At 31.5% G+C, this 24537-nt stretch overlaps 1 protein-coding gene across 1 annotated transcript in view; it reads right to left on the reverse strand.

The window, feature by feature from the left end:
• The window catches only part of TRDN (triadin), a 227335-nt gene that overhangs the window by 6913 nt on the left and 195885 nt on the right, over window positions 1-24537 (reverse strand). Inside the window, exons 13-20 of the mRNA XM_036221435.1 lie at window positions 24177-24230; window positions 22117-22146; window positions 13973-14002; window positions 13310-13327; window positions 11367-11399; window positions 11219-11245; window positions 8855-8881; window positions 2189-2236 (exon numbers count right to left, since the gene is read on the reverse strand). Coding sequence (XP_036077328.1) covers window positions 2189-2236; window positions 8855-8881; window positions 11219-11245; window positions 11367-11399; window positions 13310-13327; window positions 13973-14002; window positions 22117-22146; window positions 24177-24230 — 267 coding nt within the window. The remainder of the gene's footprint in view (window positions 1-2188; window positions 2237-8854; window positions 8882-11218; window positions 11246-11366; window positions 11400-13309; window positions 13328-13972; window positions 14003-22116; window positions 22147-24176; window positions 24231-24537) is intronic.

Consider the following 24537-nt stretch of genomic DNA (forward strand, 5'->3'; position numbering starts at 1 on the left):
TAAACTAAAACAAGTAATCATAAAATTTATATGGAAACATAAAAGACCCCAAATAGCCACAACAATCTTGAGAAAGAACAAAGTGGAGGTATCACGCTTCCTGTAACTATACTGTACTATAAGGCTATAGTAATCAAAACAGCATGGCACTGGCATAAAAACAGACACAGATTAATAGAACAGAATAGAGAAGCCAGAAATAAATCCACACCTAATCTATGACAAAGGAGGCAAGGATATACAATGAGGTAATGATAATACATGTAATAATTGGTGTTGGGAAAACTTGACAGATGCATGAAAAAAAAAAAAGAAAGAAAGAAACTGGACCACCTTTTTACACCATATACAAGAATAAACTCAAAATGGATTGAAGACTTAAATGTAAGTCCCCAAATCATAAAATTTCTGGAAGAAAATATAAGCAGTGAACACTCTGACATTGCTGTTAGTAATATTTTTTCTGATATACCTCCTTGGGCATGGGAAACGAAAGAAAAAAATAAACAAATAGGACTACATAAAACTAAAAAGTTTTTAAATAGTAAGGAAACCCTCGATAAAAGAAAAAGACAACCTACTGAATGGAAGAAGATACTGCCAATGACACATCTGATAAAGAGTTAATATCGAAAATTTTTAAAGAACTCATACAACTCAATACCACAAAAATAAACAATTCAATTTAAAAATGAGCAGAGGACCCGAATAGACATCTCTCCAAAGAGGACTAATAAGCATATGAAAAGATGCTCAGGGTCACTAATTAGCAGGAGAATGAAAATGAAAACCACAATGAGCTATCGTCTCATACCTGTCAGAAAGGCTCTCATCAATAAACCAACAAACAACAAGTGTTGGCAAAGTTGTGGAGAAAAGGAAAACTTTGTTCACTGTGAGTGGGATTGCAAATTGGTACAGCCGCTATGGAAAACAGTATGGAGTTCCCTCAAAAAATTAAAAATATAACTACCTTATGACCCAGCAATTCCACTTCTGGGTATTTATCCCAAAAAAACCCCAAAACACTAATTCAAAAAGACATATGGACTCCTACGTTCACCGCAGCACCATTTACAATAACCAAGTTATGGCAGAAACCTAAGTGCTCATCGTTCGACAATGGGATAAAGAAGTTGTGGTAGATATTTACAATGGAATACTACTCAGGCATAAAAAATTGAAATCCTACCATTTGCAGCAACAAGAGGGTATTGTGCTAAGTGAAATAAATCGGACAGAGAAAGACAAATACCATATGATTCTACATATATGTGGAATCTAAAAAACAAAACAAATGAAAACAAAATCATAGACACAGAGAATAAACTGATGATTGCCAGATTGGGGGTGGGGGTGGGGGGTTGGTTTGGAGCCTGGATGAAAAAAGTGAAGGGATTAAGAAGTGCATATTGGTAGTTACAAAACAGTCACAGGATTGTTATGTATAACATAGGAAATATAATCAATAATTTGTAATGAATATGAATCGTACCAGGTAGCTACTACACTAATCAGGAGAGATCATTTCATAAATGAAACAAATGTTTAACCACTATGCTAGACATCTGAAACTAATATAAAGTAATATTAAATATCAATTGTAATTGAAAAAAAATAAAGGTAAAAAATATATTCTTTAAAGGTCTCTAATATTCACATAAGTAGTTGTTTCTGACTAGACATGACAAGAAAAATAACTGAAAACTTAATTTTCGAACATTAGAATATGTTTCTTAAAATGAAATTTTTCTTAAGTGAGTATTCCAAGGAATACATTTTCTAATTTGCACAAAATGAACACTGTTTATATAATTTTACTTGTTCGAGCCCTGACTACCTAAGGCAGTATATTGAAGTTGAATGCTTGCCAGATGATCCGGATTCTACTGAGCTTGAGCAGCTGCATTTCTTCAGTTTCTCAAAAACTAACTTGCAATTGAACTGCAATGACTAGTTTTAGTTTATGACACTAAAGGAATAAAACCATTGTCATTAGAACACTGAAGACAAAACCTTGTTAATTTAGATACTATAAATCTTGTGAAAAGTGGGTTGTTTCCATATCAATGATATAATAAAATCAATAAATAGAGCTCTTCTATAAGCACTAAACAATACATTACATTAGAAACCTTTGCAGAAATAAGTTTTAGTCATGATATTTTTTTCTTTAAGCTGTCTTTACCTTTTTTAAATGAGGCAGCACCAACTTCTTCTTTGGCTCGTTCAGTTTCTGCAAATTCAGATATTAAAAAATGAAAAATGAATATCAGAGATGCCAAGTCAATATAGTATTATAAGTCAGACAAAACTAAAACTGTCCAAAAGATAAACCATGTGGCACCTGAGAGCAAAGCAAGCAGCCAAGAAAACCAAAATATAATGTGCTTATATTTTATTTATAACTAATGAACTTCCTTAAATAGTAATACAGAAACTCTCTTCCAAGATATAACTACACAGTATTAAAATTGTATGCTCATATAATTAGTGATCACAAATGACAGTAGTTTATTCCCCAAAATACGCTGGAATACCAATGTATTCGTTTATATTCAAATCCCAAACAATATATGAGTTATGGAGAAGAGGACTCTAAAGGTCATTGTTTGTTTAGCCTTTAATTATGGGGATAGCAAGCAGTATTTGATCTCGATGAGCTTTATACTATAAAAAATTAGCCATAGAATAGTAGAAAAATTCCATTTAAATATTGCTGAGAGAGAGAGAGAGACAGAGAGACAGAGATGAAGAAAGAGGAGGAGGAGGAGAGGGAGGGAGGGAGGGAGAGAGAGATAAAGAGAGACAGAGAGACAGAGAGAGAGATAGAGAGACAGAGAGAGAGACAGAGAGGGAGATTGGAGAATTAAAAAAGAAGACAAGAGAGCTGCCTTTAAGACATAATTTGAAATGCTGGTCTTAGTACAAAATGTTGGACCTCAGATCAGGGCTAATTAAAGTTAAAGTTTTTGCTCATCCATAGGAAAACAAGAATGAGTTGGTGAACTTTTACCAGCATTTCCTTCCTTCCTCAAACTTCCAACATCCTGCAACACAGAGGCAAGACACTGTTGGGAAATTCAGAGATAACAGAAGCAGACTGGACTAACTCACCCTATCACCACCTCACTGGCACATACCAGAACAATTTGTATTCTTTCCAGTTCCAGAGGTATCAGTTCCTGCTCCTATCTAATACTGATTCTTCCATTTTTTCCCTGATTTTCTTCTCCTTTCACCTAGTCAGTGTTCTTCCAAGTATTGATTCTATCTGTTACTTCATCAGTGTCCCACTTTACAAATGCTCTCACATCAGCTCAGAAACGTAATATGTCATGCTTTATAAACTCAGGCAACCACATCCTTCACCTCTGTGTGTTCCGTCTCCCCAGGCCAACTAACTCATCTCTCTGTGGTCCACCACAGCCTCCAAGAAGCTGCTACACTCGATATCACCACTTCCATCTTCTCGCTCTCTACTTTTTAAAACTTGGTTAATTGTAAAAAATGTGTAAAGAAAAGACATAAAGGCATATAGCATATGTGAACATTTTAATGAGTGACAATAAAAAATGTCCATCTTTGAAACCCCTTGTCGGCTTAAGAAATACAATATTGTCAAGGTCCTTGAAACCTCTTACTTATCCTGTCATCACTGCATGCCTCTCCATTTATCTCAAAGTTAGTATTAATTATTTTATTTTTCTATAAAGTTTTATTACATGTATTTATCTTTAAACAAAGGTAAGGCCATTTTATATAGATAAAATTATATTGTTTAGTAGGAACTTTATATATGAAGTATGTTGTTTAATTGTTGTGGTTTACTTCTTCAAACGTTGTGTTGAGATTCAGTGGTAAAATAGTTACACAAGGAGGCTGTTAGACAGGAGGAGCTCTAGTGTCTTTCGCAATCTGTGTAAACAAATCAAAGCCAGAGTCAACTAGATTTCTCAAATCTGAGAAAATGGAATTCGAGGACAACTACAACAATAGCTACATAACTAAATTTTCCCAAATGAGACAATTTATGTTATCGACAATCAAATAATTGCTTTGCTTTGCTTCCTCATCTTTATAAAAACCTTTGCGCTAGCATCTGCTGGTGGAGTGTCCTTAAATATTTATTCAGGTTTTCTGCTGCCCTGTTTGCTCAAATCACTGTTTGCTCAAATACACTGTTTAACTTTTTATAGAAGTCATATTTCTTTGGGTAACAGTAGTTGATTTATTTAATTGCTGTACACTATTCTACTCTTTATATATTCTACAAATTGTATATTCATTCTCCTGCCAATAGACACTAGGTCATGTCCAATTTTGTGTTATTATAAATTATGTTGCTATGAACATTCCTGTAGATATCTTCTTATGCAATGTGAAAGGACTTTCTTATAAGTAAAATGGCTGTGATAGAATGTGCTCATTTTACTTCTCTAAATAAAAGCCAAAATTTTTTCCTAAAAATTTTACTTTCATACCAACAGTGTATTTATTAAAGTGTCTATTGCTTCACATCATCACTATTATCAGAATAATCATTTTTCCCCATCCTTGGTCAATCTAATATGTGTAAAATAGTATGCTATCTTATTGCATTAATATTAAGAAGTTGAACATGTTTTGAAATGTTTATAGGTCATTTGTGCTTTTTTTTTATCCTTGCTTATATCTTTTAACCAATTTTTTTTTTTTTTTTGCCCATTGTTCACTCAAGTTCTTTGTCTTGTAGTATTCTTACTTTTTGAGTAATTTGATTTTTGCTACTCGTCTCATTATTTATATGTGCTACAAATATTTTTTCTGAGTTTGTAACTTGAACTTTATCTCTTTTTGTGATGTGTATGGATTAATTGAAGTTCTTAATTTTAATGTAATAAGATATATCAGTCTTTTTTGTGGTTTGAATTTGTATAAAATTTTTAAACCCTCTCATGCTTCAAGAAAATATATAAATATATATTCCTAAACTTTTTTTGACTTAATGCATTGTTTTGTCTTTATCAATTAAGTCCCTGAACCATATGGAACTGATATTTTGAAACTGTATGAAATAGGAATACTTTTTTTTTGGTAATGAATAACACCTACTTTAGCAACATTTAACAATAATCTGTTGATTCTCTAGCTGTCTGAAATGGTCGCTCACTCTTATATTAGATTTTTGCTCAAGAGGGATCTGTTTTAGGTCACTTTTATTCCTGTTCTATTAGAAAACTTGTTTAGATCTAGACCAATACCATTCTACCCTTTAAAACACAATATCAGGAGATTATTTTATTCCTAAGACTTGGAACACATTGTACTATCTCAGTAGTCATACTTTGTAGAGCTATTTTTCTGTATTTATTGTTATACTTTCCTAATACTAAAATTTACTCCTGATTTCCCATTTGAAATCCTCTCCTTCTCCTTCGTCCTGACCTATGCTTAGCTTGGATCTTTTTGAATGGCCTTGATGAATATTCTTGAGCTTGGAACAATGGCATTTTTCAATCTGGGGCTGTCGCCCAGGATACCAAGTTTGGCTTTATACATAGGGTTAAATAAGAAGCATATCTTGCTCTAATTCCTAAGTCAGTCCCACGTCTCTCATATTCTATTTTTCCTGGTACTGAAACCTCCCAAACCATCAACCTGGCAGTGTTCCTGTACTATTTTGAGTTCATTCTGTCAGTATCATCTGTGATTTGGGTAGCGATTATATAATTTATTATCTAAACTGAGCAAGTAAAAGGAAATACTATTAATAATTATTATTGAACAATGTGAGTAAACCAAGACTGTCCTAAGGGACTGACATACATGGTCATATTTGTCATGCCATCTGTGGTCTAGACACACCCCATTTAATAGTAGGTCTACTGGTTCAGGCCCATAGATCTTTTCCTCCACTAATTTTCATGGCAGATTATTTAAACTGAGTCCAAAAGGCCATATTACTTTTCTAACAAAAATACATTTTCTTCAAATATTTTTCTACTGTTATATAACTGGACAAATTCAAAGGGACTTTATTTTTAAAGTCTGCATACTGACTTCTCCTGGATGATCCTATAGATCCTATAGATTAAGGGATAGACTTTAATTTACATGTTTAGGTATTGAAATGTAGTTAGGCTGATGAACATAGTTAGGCTTGGTGGCTGAGCAGACCACAAAATCTACTGTAGTGCTAAAATATACAGATGAAAAATGCCTGACGGTAGCCACTTTATATAAATTTAAGCCCACTATTAAAAATGACTATACTCTGGCCCTTATCTCATCCTTGGTGCCTTCATTGCTCAAAATTCAAACTGACCACTGGCTGGTTGAATGTGCACATGAAATACACGATCAGAGTTCCTGGTCCTTGGTACAAACTGAAGTGATGCATCTCAGTGCTTCCCAAGGTCTTAAGGAACACTGGTCTTTGAAGTCTTCTATGTGAAAAAGAGGGTGAGGTTTTTAAATATATTAGTGAAGCATTGCCTACTACATTCCTTCTGGAAGATTTACTAAGGACAGTGTGAAATATCTGAGATGCCCTGGAGCCTAAAATTCTACTTGTTTGGTCCTCTCCCTGCTTGGAAATGACTAATTATAGTCTCTATAGCTATGTCGTTATCCAATGTGTGCAGAAATGGGTGCAGAGGACTGACGGGAGGAGAACTGAGTGTGTTGAGGTATTTTTGTATGTACTATGATAAAGGAATTTGTGTTGACTTTAAGAAATTATAAATCAAGGTTTGTCATCCCTGTTTGGTCCAAGCTACTCTACCTTCATCCACATATTTCTGACACATAATTTTACGTGTGAAAGCACTAAGGTTCTCCCTCTCTTAGAGTTAAATCATTGAATTTGAAAGTTTTCCCCCTGTTGTTGTTTTTTTTATAGTACCATGAGAACCTCCACTCTGAATTAATAATGGTCTCCAAGCTTTTCTGCATCCTCCAGCATTTTTTTTTTTTTGGTAGTGATTTTGGTTTCCCCAGAACTTAGAACAAATAATTTTACACTACAAACTCAGTCCAAATTCTAGTTATTTCCTTTAATTGCATACAAATAACAAGTTACTTCTTACTGTCCACAGACTTGCTTTAACCCAGTCAATCTCACCTATCTTTTTAAATTTAATACTATGGAATTATATCATATAGACACTTAATGGATGTTAATTAAACTATAGAACTCAACCTCTCATTTGTTTTCATAGTTTAAAATGATGTAAATTGATATTCTGAGTATTAAGGTTATATATTCAAAACTGTGCACCACAGTAGATGGGTGATTTAAGGAATTTTAAGAGTATTTGTAATAATATGCAATTTTCACCTTAGGTATTAACTTTACAAATAGCCCACCATATATAAAAGCCACGTAAAAATATTTCTGTTGTATGGTTTAAAAGCCAAAAAAAAAAAAACAACCAGTTCTCAGTTGTGAAAATTGTTGGTTACATTTTATGAATTATCTCTAATTAATTTTTATATTGAGGGATAATTCTCACTCTAAGTCCAAATCTGTCAACCACACAGCTAGTTGAATATTAAGTTTTTGAAACTTTTATATTGGCTCTAAGATGACTTGGCAACCTAGTTAACTAATTTTCTACAAATGATGCTGATTCTTCAGAGGTTGATTTGAGTGTGTTTGTTACATAGACAACAGAACTTACAAGGATTTTTTAAATTACAAATAAACATTTTTATCTATATATTGTTTTAATGATAAAAATGATCATTTTCAGAGTAATTTTCAATCGAAATTTCTTTATTAATGTTGTAAAATTATCAGTTTTGTTTTATATATTTTCTTGATCATATATTTCTACAAAGTATTAGTATACTAAAGATTTTATAATATAGAGTTTCAATCAGATTTATATTTAACTAAAATTTATATTCAACTAAAATTAAAATTATGTTAAACCTATCTCAAAGTCTACCCTGTCTATATGAACATTTCGTCTGTAATCTTGTAAAAAGACATTTTGAAGAAGCTACCCAATATTATATTTCTAATTTTTCTCTGATACATTCACTGTCTCAAAAATCTAGCACTAAACCAAACAAAATTTGTTTTATGTAACAGCACAATCATTAATACTTAAAGGGTTCTAATCCAAAATGGAAACACAAATATATTACAATAGGCATATAACTGTGATTTAACAATAAATCTTATATACAAATCTTAGTATATTTTTTCTAAAATGAAATACATGTAACTATGCCAAAATAATTTTTAATCACAATATGTTAGGTATTTTATTGAATTGAGAAATACTGACAGAAAAAAACCCAGCATTTCCCCCTAAGTGTATCAAAAACTACTGTTGATATAAATGCCACGGAATATATAATTATCAGTCAATATTTATAATCTGAGGATATAAACCTTAAAAAGAAATTATGACATTATAATAGAAGTAGTTAATGAAATTGTTGGGGACTTCATTTATTTATGACAAAATGACTTTCACAAATTATGTTGCCTAGTGGTTTGATCAAGTGATTAATCATTAGGAAAATGAAGTCCTATGTGCTTAAGAGACTGAAGAGATCATTTAACCTTCTGCAAAATGGGAAACAACTCAAAAACAGGTTAAGATCTGGACAAATAAACATTTAGAAATGAAAAATCTCTAGATACATTTTAATAAGGTAGAATTCACAGAAAATACAAAGTTGAATAATTATGCATGTTATTTCAACGCAACAAATAATAATAGCAAAAAGCATTTTGTAAGCCAGTCTTAAAAATTAGCATTAGCATTGTCTATAGCAGAAAACTTAAATGAGTAAGCTGCTGAGATATGCTTTTCTCATTCTTTTTTTTTTTTTTTTTAAGTCTTATTCAACGTACTTGCTTTTACTTGTTTTTCACTTGGTGCTGTTAAAGACAAGAAAAAATAAGGTCTAAATTAATTATAACTCAACTTATCTCTCTCTAACAGTCTTAAGGTTATTTTCACTTTTAAAAAGACTGTATCATAACCTTGGAAACTAAAGAAAAAAGTAGATCTGGAGAAGCAAAAATATAACAAAGTGCCATTTTCTTTGATATGCTTTACATATATGTCATGAACAATAGATTTTTTTAAATATTCATATACTTTCTCCCAACATAAAATGCTCATTTCACAACTCAGTTTTCTATTCCAAATTATCTAAGAATCCAATTGTTTTTTTTATATATACAAGCCAATGAATTTTTCTTAAAGTCTATAAAATGATATGTAAAGAATAAAGTAAATTGACAAATTATCCAATGGTTTCAATTTGTAAAATAAAGCTGATTATTGTTAAGCTGCCACAGTATTATCACACCTTGAAATGAAAAGATAGTAACTTAAAGCCATTTAAATTATTGTGTTTGTTGGGTTCAATACTAGAAAATAATGTTTAGCTACTAAAACTCTTAAAACTAATAACACCCAGAGTCATTCTGTTATCTCTCCAGTTTATATGTTTCTATGTTGTATGCTTTATTTTAGCTTTCTGCATATGTGCATAAGCGAGAATATGCGTTATGGCTCACTTGTGAGAATATTACCCCTGAGCAGATAGTCTATTCTCTGTAAGATATATAAAACCATTCCTTCCCAAAGGGTAAGCGATATGAATGTTAATGGGAACTGGTGAAAGATACTATTATTTCAATCATAAATTATTTGAAAGTCATTCAGATTAAATTTTTAAAAGTGAATATCCTATTTAATATTTCTCTTTCCATTCAATCAACCACCATCAAGTACCAACTACATACCTTGACATTATAATAGGCACTCTTGGAATGAAGATATCAAAAACAATTTTTATCCCCTAATCTCTGACTATTTAAAGTAAAAAAAAAAAAAAGTAATATGATTATAACATTTTATTAAGTGTTTTTATAAAATAAAAAGAAGTAACGCTATGAGAACTACTTAGAGAGGTACCTAAATGGATTTGGGTTGTCTGTGGAAGTTTTACAAATTTGGAAGAAGAATGACAAATATGGTAGACTGTGGTCTGTGTCAGAGGTAAGAGTATAGTTGAGCTATATGGTTACTTACATAATATTGAGTAAATGCTATTTCTATTTAACTACAATAAAATAGGAGGAATGACTTATTAACATAATATGAAGCTATGCTCACTTCTACTTCACACCTTTTAGATGGCTGCTATCAATAAGACAAGAAATAACAGATGTTGGAGAGGATGCAGAACATAAATGGTGGGAACATAAATTAGTGCGGCCTCTACATAAAACAGTATGGAGGTACCTCAAAAAATTAAGAATAGAATTTCTTTATTACCCAGAAATCTCTCTTCAGAGTATCTACCTAAAAAATTTGAAAACCCTTATTTGTAAAGATATATGTACCCCTAAGTTCATTGCAATATTATTCACAATAGCCAAGACATGGCAACAACCTAAGTGTTCTTTGACAGATGATTGAATAAAGAAGATGTGGTACATGCATACGATTGTCAATTTTTTAAAAAAAAATCAGTAGCTTCATTTATTTTCATTTGAAACAAGTAATAAGAGCAGCTTAAATGCTAAAAACCTTTTGAAAACTCATTTGATATCTATAGTAACTACATTTTTAGTCTTGTTTGTGTTTTTTTCTGGTTGTCTGATTATCCATTCAATGTTTCTGTCATTAGATTACAAATATATTGAGGTCAAAATCTACCTCTTTGCTTATTGCAACTCCCCTATGTACTTCAGAAATGTTATTAACTAATCTTTAGAATGAGGGACGATATTAGGTGGAATTAAATATTCCATATTTTAAAAGCAAAGCGATACCAGATGCACTTACAGAAAGTGTTCCGGTCTTGTTTTGTGTTTTGTTTTTGTTTTGTTTTGTCTTTACACTAAACGATAAAACAGTGCTTCTCAAACACTGTGTAGACAATTCCGCTGAGGATCTCAGGAAGTTACAGATTCCGATTAATTAGGTCTGGAGTGGGACCAGAGATTCTGCATTGCTAATTACCTTTCAGGTTATTCTGATGCTGTTGGTTCACAGAATACACATTGAGCTGAAAGAGCATAACATATTTCTTCCATTTCCTAAAACTGCATTGGTGTTACTCTATGTGAAGAACCTGGAAAAAAGACTGAGGAGGATTTCTTCCGCTTTCCTGCCATGGCACTAATCACCTGAGGTCACAGCATTAGTGATCACTGGACATCAGGCGAAAAGAACCCAGCAGCACCAGTCTGACTCACCTGAATGTTCCTTCTTTGGTGGCTTTGCTGTATGAAGCAAGAAAAAAAAAAAAAAACATTTCATGCCATTTGATCAGAACTCAACATTCATCTGTAAATTAAATAATATCTTGAAATCAAGTGGATAGAAGAATTTATAAGCCATTACCTGGTTCCATATGTTTTTCTTTCTTTTCCTGTTCTGAAACATATTTATATTGTTAATATTATTATTCCCATTTTATGTGTCACAACTTAATTGTTCGAACACAAAGAAACATGTATATATTAATGCAGGATTGCAACAACTAATAACTGCCATAAAAAGACTAATATTGCATATTTAAAATAAATTTTTTTCTTCTATTTCCCTTCACAGAGTTCCCTTACAGACAGCATGGAAATATTTTTAATATTAAAGGAATTATAATTTTTCATTGATAATAAACCAGAAAAATAAAATAGAGTTTATAAAGGATGGGGAGAAATTAATTTGCTATCATATTAGACCAACATGAAATAAATTTGTGGCAAAAGTAAATATAAAGGATAATTATTGTAGCTGTTTTTAAATAATTTTCAGATGCAGATAGATTTCATATGGACTTCTATGGTAAAATCTTATGTTGAAGAGATATTTATTTATCTAAGACAAAGGCTTTGCTAAGGCAGATTTAAGACAGTGAAATGGAAAAAGAATTTTCAGAGAGAAGCAAAACACACTTCTGTTTATAGGACAAATGCTTCTCATAGAGTCCTTTTCATGTAATGTTTCATTTTAAGAACCCACTTTTGTCAATATTGTATTAAATAAAACATTATCTGGCCTCAAGAACAAATTGGCATTCATATTATAATAAACACTAATTTAATATAAAGGGCAAGTATGAATTTTATATGAAGTGCTATTATCCACATTTTTATTCTTATTTATTTTGCCTTGACAAGCTTGTAGAATTAATTTAAAGAGGATTTTCAAGAAACGCATTAACATAGACGCAGTACTATTTTTAAAGAAAAAGAATGGAGAGATTTCTTCAAGTTTTATTTAATGAATACTCTTTGAGAACTAGAAGATGTTTATGCTGAAAGAATTTGAAGAACTGTATTTTAAAAACATAAAATATCATCTAATCTTCTATAGTTGTCTCATAGATCTCTTAAGTGTACAATCTTATTTATCAAGCTTATAGTTATGAAGGCATAATGACTGACTTATTAACTCCCAAGATAACATGCAAGCAGTAAAATAAATAAAATAGAACTTGCATATAAGTGAAACAATATGGTATTTTTCTTTCTGTTTGACTTATTTCATTTAATGTAATACTTTGATTTGTTGTATCTTTAATTATGTTTTTAATATCACTGGGATTTTTAAAAGCTCCAAATACCTAGAAATGTGATGATTTTTAATGTCTAATTGAATTGGATTAAGTTGGGTTTTTTGTTTTTATTTGTTCAATATATCCTATTTTCTTTAGAGGAGAGTATGTATATGCAAAAGATATAACCTCAGAGAATCAAGCTTTACTTAATTGTTAGCAAACAGTTTTAATACAGACTATTAAAGCAATGGTGGATGCTGCCCAAGATATAGATCCCAAGCAATGGTATTCTACCAAGCTCACAGTGTTTGTGGGAAAAAATCATGTTATGGACAAAATATCATATATCGTGCGAACATGCCAAAACATTTATAAATTATAAAAAGAAAAAACATAAAAAAGTTGTAAAACAAGTCTGATAAAGAATTTCTATTCAGTCTTATCTAAGGCCAGAACTAACCAGATTATAGGGACTAACTGTACATTAACATAGTACAGTTTTGGTTAATGGAATGCAGTTATATTTTTGGTTGTGAGGCTATAAATAATATTATTAGATGGTTGCATGAGTTTGAAAAAAAACTCTAAGAATAATTACCATGCTTTTCAGTCTACTCTGACCCATCCCACCCCAGTTGTGTATTCTTTCATTCTGATAAAAAACAACAGAGTTCACATGCATAAAAGGTAGAAAAGGGAGATTCAAAACTGCACAGCTATGTATGCCAGCAGACCAATAGCAGTAGTAAAGAGAAAAATATATGCTTTGCATGCATTTTCTTACTTTTTCCCTTGGGTTGTTCTGTTGGAAAAAAATATAAACAGAAAGTCATTGCTCTTAAAACCTTTAAAGATAAAATTTAGTACCCCAAAAGATTGATCAGACTGTACATTTTCTGACCCCACCCCTCACCTTTTGAGAGCCCTTAAATTTCACAGTGAATGTTGCTCTGAGGTATTGCTGATCATCATAGGTCTTTCCATAATTTGATTGTAAAATGTTGCTTGACAATTAATTAACCTCTGATTATATTGTTTAGCCATTTTACATAATTTGTACTTTGCATTTTCTTAAACATATGTGAACACATAAATACATTGTACACATAAACACATATAAAGAAATACAGAAGAAATAGATACACTTGCCAGGTGTGTTATGATTCTATTCAAGACTCAAAGGAATGATTCACTTTCTAATTGAGGTTGGTATATCCAAGAGTAATTGAATTTATGCTTTTTAGTAAAAAAAATGCTTAATACTAAACGTTCATTTTGTCAAGCAAATAGTTCTTTGAAAACAATTACTGTGAAAGGTAAACATATGCAGTACCTATTTTTTCTTGCTGTCAAGTATTTTTTACAGCAGTATTGTCAGAAAAGACTTTGCCTTGGTTCTCATTTTTTTCATCAAATATAAGATAGAAAAAATAAATACTTCTAATACCTTCTGTAGGTGTTTTTATTTTCTTGGAATCTGAAAACAAAAGATAGATTATTGATAAAGCAGAAGAGATAAATTAAAAATTGATTAGCTCACAACAAAATGTCTATACACTCTGAAATTATTTTCAACAAAATGGATTGATTACATGATATACTTCTAGAATATGAGGCTTAAATAGAAGTTATTCTGTTTTTGAGAGGATGAGTTATAATGTGAGGCAGGAAGTGAGAAAATTTTGAGTATAAAATATAAAAAAATATATCCATATATAATTTTCATAGATTACATTATGCCTATTTAGCTAATGATCTTTTCAAATAAAGTCAAGCTGAATAAATATATGATCTGTTTCTGTAAAAATGAGTTGGAGTCCATGAATTTAGGATGCACTTTTTTCAACTGTGCAAACAGGTGGATTTGGGCTCATGGGTTACTGATGAACACATCATTATATTTAGTAACTGCTGTGTAGTAATGTGTATTCACCAGTCAGCAGACATCTATTTTATTTTTAGGCTTTTGGGTGTTCAGCTTAGACCTGAGAAACTTGTTATTTCCAATATGTAGGCCATGAAAATATCTGTCCCTATCACTTAAAAATAAAAGCAAGAAGTATTTTGCTTCCTTTATTTTAGGACATAGTCATCTTAACTTAAATTTTTGCCTAAAATATTTTATTTCTTATATAATGTGTTCTTTCTTTTACCTCTTCTGTAATCGAGTTTTGAAATTAGAATTAGAACAATGAACTGTGAATTGATACTTATGAAAGATAGATAAACTGTTTTCTAGCTGACAATTATATAGCTTAGAACCTAGGACAGTAAATGTTCACTAACGGTTTACAAGTAAATGGATTTATGTGCCTTAGATGGGTTGGCATCATGACTTTACTTCCACAATGAAGTAATAAACCTAAAATGTTTGAAGATGGAAATGAGTAAGAGTCTGTATACAAAGGCAGTTTGACAGTTAAATAAGTTATTATATTTAAAAAAAAAATGATAGCAAATGACCTTAATAGTGTGATGAAAATAACAACCTACTTCCATAGAAGTATAATATGGAAACATATTTTAGGAAAGCAACTTGGGGAAGAATCTAAATAGTCATAAAAATGAGAATGCTTTGTCATGTAGTAGTTCTGCTTCTAGATAGCCCCCCCAAAATGCAAAATTATCATAAAATATATAAAGATGCTTTTTGCATGACATTGTTTTACATATCTAGATAATATGACTATGCAATAATACCTTCTAAATAATAGAGGAACTGTTAAAGACTCCATAATATATTCACATAATAAAAATAATCTCTGAATTTCTAATTTTTATTTATTTATTTTTTTATAATAAGAATATGCTTCACAGATGAGGGAGAAACAAGCTTTGTTTTTCAAAATAATAGGTTCCTGAAACAGAACATTTATTAACTCAGTAAACACTTATGAAACATTATTATTTCCAGAATAATGTAGGAAAAAGAATTTTAGGTAGAATTTTATTAATGCCCACTTCCTCCCCCTGCAAAAAAAAAGTCAATTTTTTTCTCGATATTCAATTTCTCATCAAAAACTATAACTGAGTAGGCTGAATTTGCTATCTAGAACATATGTGCTTTGCAAGCAATTTCTCATTCATATCCTTCGTGAATAATTATCCTAATCAAGAAAGAAATTCAAATATACAGAAACATTATATAAAATAATTTCATCTAAGAACATAATAAATATCATCTTACTCATATATTTAACAATATATTAATAATATGCAGTGACTACTTCTATTTGAAGACATTCTTTCAGCAAAAAAGCTGAAAATATGAAGTGACTAGTTCAATGGTCATCATGATTTATCATTTAGTTTGGCTCCAGTATAGTGGAGCAGGATTTTCGCCTGCCCAAGTGGTTATGTGATCCTCACTGAGTAATCTTTCAAGCTCAGAATACAGCCAATATGAAAACACAAGCAGATCATGGTGAGTAAATAGTTATTGACAAATACAATTGAAATAAACCTTGGGAAGAATGTTGAAACAGGCAGGAAATAAAATGTGACAGATTACAACAAGATTATTTCCAGCCACCTTATTCTCCAACTAGATGCTAGCATGGGATAGGTGTGGAAAGCTAAATACGATATGCGTATCTGTAAAGTAAATGTTATTTTTAGTCTGTTTTCCTTCTCCTCACTAATAAGAATTGATAATATATTATGTTAGATGCCGACTGTACAAAAATACAAGGATAAAAAATAATATGAAGACCAGAGTCAGGTAAAGTATAGCACTAACTGAGATTATATACACATTCCATGAAGTAGAAACATAAAAATAACAAGGCATGATCTAACTAACTAGTCCTTTAAAAAGTTAAATATATTTTTGTAAAAACTGGGAATCATAGTGAAATTTCACTAAAATGTTGTCATAAAATTATGTCTTTTGGTTAGTAGCCAAGAGAGTAGCAGACTTACACAAGTAAAACACTTGAGCAACCAAAAAATATAATGCTTGCAATTGAAAGATCATGTAGTGACCCTGAAGAGCTGTAAGTATCAGCCATTAATACTTATGTTATTAAACTTCATTATGCCCTCTCAGCACTCTGTTGAAATGGCTTAAAAATATCATAAAAGCGTACTTGGTGAATATACTTCCCTAGAGGCTATCTGCCCAATAATCTGAACAATGGTCTTTTATTAAAAACATCGAGGCCCACAGCAGCTGTGATTTAAAAGTAGTGATGTGTTTGCAATCTGTTCGTCACTCAACTCATCTTTAGTAATGTACCAGGTATGGTCTATTATGTCCATACGTGATGCCAGAGAAAATAAAATACCAATTGACATTGAAGGAAAAAATTAAGTCTCTGATAGCCTAATAATGCAGGTAATGCAGTATCCCATTTCCTTTGTGAAACTTGCTTGATTGACATATTTATTCAATTACAATACCAGATATTTTGCTTTGTTTTTCAACATGATTCTTCTGATCTCAATTCCAAAGCCCTAGAACTTAGGACTAATTCTTACATGCATTCAACCCTTGTTCTTTTTCTAGTTATAGTAAACAATGAATCTAATCAGGCTATGTCTCAATGGAGCTGTATCCTTCAGGAAAAAAAAAAAAAAAAAAAAAAAAAACCTTTATATGAAAACTCACAGGCTTTCCAGCCCCTAGGAATTCATCAATAAAGCTGAGGTTAAACGAATGAGATCTACCTAGATCTGCTAGTTCAACGAAAGTAGCAACTAGTGATCAAATATACTTAAGATGAAATCACCAGTAATTGGTTATAATTTGCCAGACCTTAAAAGTTCACTGGAATATGACCCTCAATAATAATAATAAAAATTTCTTGTCTGGGATGTGGAAAATTAAGTGTCTACTCACAATTCTTATGGCTATTATGTTTACCTTAAGAGTCCTGTATTACTGATCCATTCACAAAATAAATATTTGTTGAGCAATGTGCAAACTGAGAAAATGTGTTAGTCCTTGTAGAGAACAAAAGTGAATTAAACATGATCCCTTTAGTCAAAAGCCTTAGAGTCAATCAGAATAGAAGGGAAATGAGCACAAGTAGTATGAAGTACAAGGTGGCAAGACATCGATGAGAGTAGGGTAGGTATAGGTAAACTCTGATGGGTAATTATAACTGAAAGAAAACCTATTTAAGTAGGGAGGTCAGACAGATGTCTTAGAGGAAGGAGAATTTTTCTGAACCCTAAAATCAGTAAATATTTATAGAGGAAAAAGAAAGGGTAAACTCACTTATAATAATGGCACAACAAAGGCAAGATAGCACATTATATAGTAAAATTGAGAGTGACTTAGTACAGATGAGGTGTATGATATATGTAAAGGAAGACACTGGACAGGAGCATAGGATAAAGGCTCTATCATGGTTCCTTGGTGGCCTTGCACATGTCATACAGGCCATGAAGGCTAAGGTTTAAACTGCAGTTAATTTGAGTCTCGACAGGATGCCTTGTGATCCTTCTAGTACATAAGAGGTTGGGAGGCCTGTGAGTAGCTGCTCTGAGGTCATCTCTCACATGTCTCCGCTCTCTTCTGGGAGGCTGTCATGAGATGTTTCTTCTCATCACCACCTGAGTTCTCCTTCTTAGAACCCTTTGCAGTAGAGCAGCAGACCATAATCATTTAGCTGTATTCCAGAATAGATTCCTCAGCAATAAAATGTCCCTAAGTGTGCTGCATTATTTGGCCTCTTTTCTTTATGTGACATATTTTTTGGTGTTTGAGACAAAGACCATAAAGAGCTGCCACCTTTGCCTGTTTTAGCTAGCTTTAGCTGATCATGAAAGTAACTAATTGCCTCAGTCTCAAAAGGGCTCATTGTATCTTTAAATGTGGAATTATTTAGGCTTTGGGTTTGACTTTGCCTAGACGTGTATGTGTAATAGGAGATCAGGAAACAAACCTGGGGGACTTGAATTTTAGGTTAAGTCCTTGGACTACCTTCTATGGTCAATGTGGAGCCAATGAATATTTTAAAAATTTTAAATGACATAAAAAGTTTCAAGAAGACAATTCAATATTTTGAAAGAAAATATTTAGAGAAAATATTATAGGAAGAATAATTTTTTAGGTCAGAGACTTTCAAATATTTGCATCTCAAGACTCCTTTAAATTCTTAACAATCTAAAGGACTCCAAAGAGCTTTTATTTATATAAATTCTAGCAATTGTTTGTAATTTTAAAAATTAAAGCTGAGAAAATTTTAAAATATATAATTGTTTATTTATTAAAAATAATAAAGCTGTTACATGTTAACAAATATTTTTACTACCAATACATTTTCTAATAAAAAAATAAGATGAGTGGCTTTCGCACTTTTATGAATATGTGACTTAATGAGAAGACAGTTTAGATTTACATATCTGCTTAAGTATTCGATCTGTTGCAATATCACATATTAGGTAGCCTCTGGGAAACTCCAGTGTGTATTCATGGGAGGATGAAAGTGAAAAAGGCAAGCAATGACTTTATAATTTTACAAAAATTATTTTGACTTTGCAGAACCACTGAAAGGGTCTCAGAGAACCCTAGAGTCCCTTGACCACATTTTGAGAACCTTTAATTTCAAAGATCACTGCCAGGTTCACATGAAAAGTTAGCAAGACCAATAAGAGGTCACAAATGACAATGCGTCACAACTAGAAGAAAGGAAGCTGTGAGTGAAGATGAGTTTTTCTAATTATTTTAGGAAGGATTAAACAAAGGAGAGTTCAATCAAATTAACAATTCTGAAGGACTAAATGTTAGGGGCAAAGGAAAAACAGAGGTTAAAGCTTATACCAGAATTTGAGTCTTGCTGTCTATAAGGAGAGTGGGGCGATTACATAAGAAGAAATAAAGAATAAGCCCATTGTATAGAGAAAAAGGACAATTTTATTGGGACTTTGACTTTGAACACCTAATGGGAAGTAAGAGAGAATGTGTGCTAATAGATAATGAGGAAAGTATCTGAAAGGGAGAGTGGCATACAGGGGAAACTTCAGTATAAAAAGATTTGTCAAAGCAGGACCTCAATAGAACAGTTATTCAACAATGTCACTTCACTCAGTCTAAGATATGGTTGCTTTGATGCCAAAACTCCCAAGAACAGTAAAATTGATGGGCAAATCTCATGGAGTCAAGGGTCTCTCTTGTTAAAGTTTCTAAAAGAGACTTGATGGATAAGATCTTAATATGAAAATCACATCTTCGGAATTCACTAACGTAAAAAATCCTTTGCTGCAGGATGCACAAATTGTCTTCAATAATAAGAAAATTGTTATGCAGTTTTGTTTCTGTATTTTAAAATTCACCAACAAAAGAACTTAAGAAAATTCTAATTAAATTCATAAAACCCTCGTGATTCTCTTTTTTCCCCAGAAACGTTGCCAATCATAGTGCCTTTAAACTATATCTGAAAAGTCTGAATGTGAGTAGAAATAAACTTTGTGTGAAATAAATGTTGAAAATCTAAATCGTATCTGGTGGTTTGTAATAAATTTGCTTTATTTGAAGAAAGATATGTTTCCTGTCTCTATGATGATAAAAAGAAAAAATTATTTTTGATAGCTATCTTTTTAATTAAATATCATAATTTTAGCAATTATAAAACTTTTCCAAACAAGAGATAAGAGATAATACATGAAACTCTTTAGAACTAATAGTTTTAATAACGATGATAGAAATGATGAGAACATTAATAAATAGTAAGGGCATATGTTTTACATCTGGTGGTGAACACGTGGTCACAGAAATCTCCATGAGCAAATCTCCCCAAGCTCTTCTAATTATTGTATATTGAACACCCACAATTTCTCAAAAAAAAAAAAAAAAAAGGCATATAATCCAGAGAAAATATAACAAAAAACTCTGGAAGTATAACAATGAGAATTAATATAGATATAAAGCTTAAGTCAATGCAATTCTAATTAGATTATGATTTTATATATGCAAAGTCTTTTAATTCATACATTGGCATGAATACCAATGAATGGAAAAAATAACTGTTATATTATTCCTTTACCTAAATCAAATGGCACATTGTTATTTATTCCAAAGAAAAAATAGTGGAGGTAAGATTAACATTTTTGAGGACTTATTATCTGTTAAAAACTGTGGCAGAAACTTAATACTTTTTTTTCTTGTACTATCTCTGTATGTTCACCACAATGTTCTTCATATAATTCATATAATTTCAAAAATACACTGAAATATTTGTTGTGTGTATATGGGGGAATTAACAGTGATTTCAATCTATTGAAATAATAAACACATAAATGTGTCTTAGTTAACTTTATCATGATTCTATGATTTTTCTCTCTCTGAACAAACAATGAACAACTAAAATATTGTCTCCTCATGTCTATTGATTCTTAGATTCATGTTTAACAGAAGCAGAATCTGACCCTCACTCAAGCTATCATGATTATGTAAAGCTCAGATACTAAATATAAAATAATAACACTTGCTTTCTTTTTTTTCTCAGATCATGTGAACACTAATTAAAATATAATTGTCATATTCAAAGTTAGAAGTGATTGCTTATATCTACATGCTATTTTTACTGAAAAAATAAGCCTAGATTAATAAACAATAGTGTTATCTAGATACCTTAAGTGTTGTCAGGGTGCATTAGAAGCATCTCTTCAAATAGAATCACAGTGATCAAGACAGCCTTAACATTTCTCTCAGCTTGACTAAACTTCAGACAGCTTTCTTCTTGACTATAGTTCTCTGACTCCCTTTTATTAGAACATTTACTTTAGAAAACTTGTAATTATAAATTATTTTTCTGTTCCTTTGAAACATAAATTTCTACACTCAGAAATATCTTTCTCAAGACCCTTGAGACATCTCATTCAAATGTAATCATCAAAGGAGATGGGCCCTTCTCTCTTAGTCTCTGTTCCCACAGGGAACAGAGCGTAAGAGCCTAACCTCAATGAGCAGCAATTAGCAAACACAGGTGGCCTGTCACCACCCCGCAAATCCAACCCCACCAACATGCTCCAGTACTTTTTTATTAGCTCACCCCAGGGCTTAAAAATTCACACCTTTGTTTCAGTGGAGTTGAGAGTGCAATTTTTCCTGTAGCAATAGACTTGACACTCCTTGCAGTAGTCTTGAATAAACTCTTCCTTGACTATTTAATTTTATCATTTTTTTTTGAAAGCAAGGAGTATTTGTCTTCATATCAGGATATCCTGACAAAGGAGAGTAGTATACGGTAGATGGACTATGACTTCTTTGTAACTTAATAGAACAAAGTAATGTCAGTTGCTTGTCAGCATCAGAGATTTCAGTAGTTACTACAGGAAAATGGGTCTGCATTTTGCATATTTTTAAAATTTTATAAAACTACTAATGGAATAGAAGGCCTGGAATTTTGAGATATTACGTTATATGCCCTGTATCTTGAGAAAGACTAGAATAAAATTACTTTTAAAAAATAGTGTACCTTTTATGTGAGGTGAAGTAAAAAAATCACATTCATGCAAAATATATGCACATAATAGATCCAGTCATACAAAGGAAATACAGACAATATGGCAGTTAAAACCCAATTCTGGATATTGGTAAATTATTCACACAAAAGGCTTAGTGGAATTTTTCATGAAATGTACCTTCTTTCTTTTCATCTTTTTTAGCTGCTGCTGAAATAAAGGAAAGAAAAAAGTGTTAAAACATATTAAATGACCATTCCTCAGACTACTCCTGGAAATATGAGACTGTATTCTATGTACTGTTAAGCTCAGTGGTCATTATGGACAAATTAATCCATCCAAATCTGCACTAAGCAAATAACCTGAATATATTAATTCATAAGAAGTTTTTAAAATTCAGATATAAGCATAAAGCAAAATATACAAAGAAAAATACATTGCCACAGAGATAAGTCAAATTAGTAAGAATGTGTTTAGCCCTGTACACTGTGTTAATCAATACTTTCATCTAATTTCCTTAAAAGGATAGTTCTAAGAAGGCTTTGGAACTCTAGATCACTATTAACTCAACAGTGAATCTTTTATTCTGAAAAAATAAGTGCTGAGGCTGCTTTGTCCTCTGTAGTAAGAACATAAAGGTGAAGAGTCCATGGCCCCCAAGCTCAAATTTGAAGCAAGTTTCCAGGTATTTCTTCAATTTCTTCCCCCTCAAACTCCTGTACTATGAGGCTGAAGAAGCACTAAACTACAACAAATCATAATTCCACATCCAGCACACCCTTAGAAGTTTCAGTCAAAACAGATATATCTTAGAGTGGTTGTTTTTGTTTTTGTTTTTGTTTTGTTTTGTTTTGTTTTGTTTTTATGAGAACATATATACATTAACCATAGTGATTCCTTGAGCTAGTAGTCATCCGCTTGAGGAATTAACACTGAGGGACATTTTCATGAGTAAAAAACACAAAAGCAATAGTAATAGTTGCCCTGCCTTTCAACAATATTTGTTACATCCTCTATCAGAACTCTTCTAAAGAAGAATTAGTTCTCTTGAACAACCTGATGATCAAATGAAAACTAAAAATGTATCATAGCTCTCAGCTATTCTAGCATATATTGCTTATAAACAACATCATTGGGTCAAATGGCAATTACCCAACCATTTTACCTATATTTACTAGAATGATTCAGAATGTAGTTGGGTCCAGAATTTAAAAAAAAAAAAAAAGAAAAATTTGAGGAGTCTGCTACAAGGGCTTTCTGCTCAGAAAAAAATGTCCACCACCTAAATAAATGTATCTCTTTTATCAGTTGATATTGGATAACATAGCTTAGAAGAGAAAGTAAAGATTTTCTTGACTAAATATTTTACCTATTTTTTTCATAAATGTGTTCTGTAAAGTTTTCATAGATGACATAGGCAGAACACTAGTACCATTTCATTATGCTTTCATCAAATTGCTCCTCATAGTTGAAGAATAAACATCACATAACTCATGATATTCCACTTTGTTGACTTGGGAACAATGGAGTTAGAATACCTTTCTCAAAACACGTGATTACAGGTGCTAGTTAAAAAATAATTTTGTAGAAAAATTATTTTAAAGAAATATTTTTCCCAAACTGCTGGCTTGAAGAATCAATATTTTCTAAAGCTCTTTTAAAGAAAATCATTTTAATACACAAAATATATTAGGAAGTGATAAAATAGATTTTCTCAAATGGCTCATAAGGACTAGGGTGATTACTTTGTAGTCATATCTGGAACCCAATTTTTGCAGTTTGGTAAATAGATGGAGTAATATTAACCTTGAAACATTCTGACATATTTTTCTAATATGACACAAATTATAAGGTATAACTGAAAGTGTCGGGAAATGTGTATATTATTTGTATATCTCTATCTATCATCTATTAATATCTATCATCTGTCTGTCCATCTATATATCAATTGATCTTTGGTTTATTTTTAGAAATATAAGTAAAAGCTCAATGACTGAAGCTTACAGACAAGACACTAATTCTTATATCCTCTGTGGTTCCTCTGCAAATTTGTCATGTCTCAGTAATGCTGTCTCTAATTACCGAATACTTGAAATGTGTATATTCATGGAACAACACAATGTTTTCTGTAATAACCCAGCAGATGGTGCTATTCTGCAATAAACAGCGTTTGCTTTTGTCAATAAAGTGCTAGTATGTAAGTGAAAAAAATAGACTTTTTAAAGGGTTTCATTGCTTACCTTGTGCTGAAACCTTTATAGTCCCTTGTCTGGTTTCAGGGGCTTTCCCTGGCTCTTATAATGAGAAAATATAAGTAAATTACCATGAAGTACTATATCAAAAAGATATGTAACAAAAATTTTTAAGGCAACATTACAAAAACAAAAACAAAAACAAAAAATATCATCCTTGGCACTCATAATTTTTGTTAAAAAAATGAACACAATTATTAGGGAGAATCTCTGAGACATAGGCTTACTGAGACAAAAATAAAATGACTCAGCTAAAGAACAGCATAAAATAAAGTTTCCCCAGATGTTTCACTTCACTATTAACTGACTGTGGAATGCTTTTCATTTGTTTACTCCCTGAATTTGAAAA

This window comes from Rousettus aegyptiacus, unplaced genomic scaffold (assembly GCF_014176215.1).
Source record: "Rousettus aegyptiacus isolate mRouAeg1 unplaced genomic scaffold, mRouAeg1.p scaffold_m13_p_1, whole genome shotgun sequence".
NCBI classification, from domain to species: domain Eukaryota; kingdom Metazoa; phylum Chordata; class Mammalia; order Chiroptera; family Pteropodidae; genus Rousettus; species Rousettus aegyptiacus.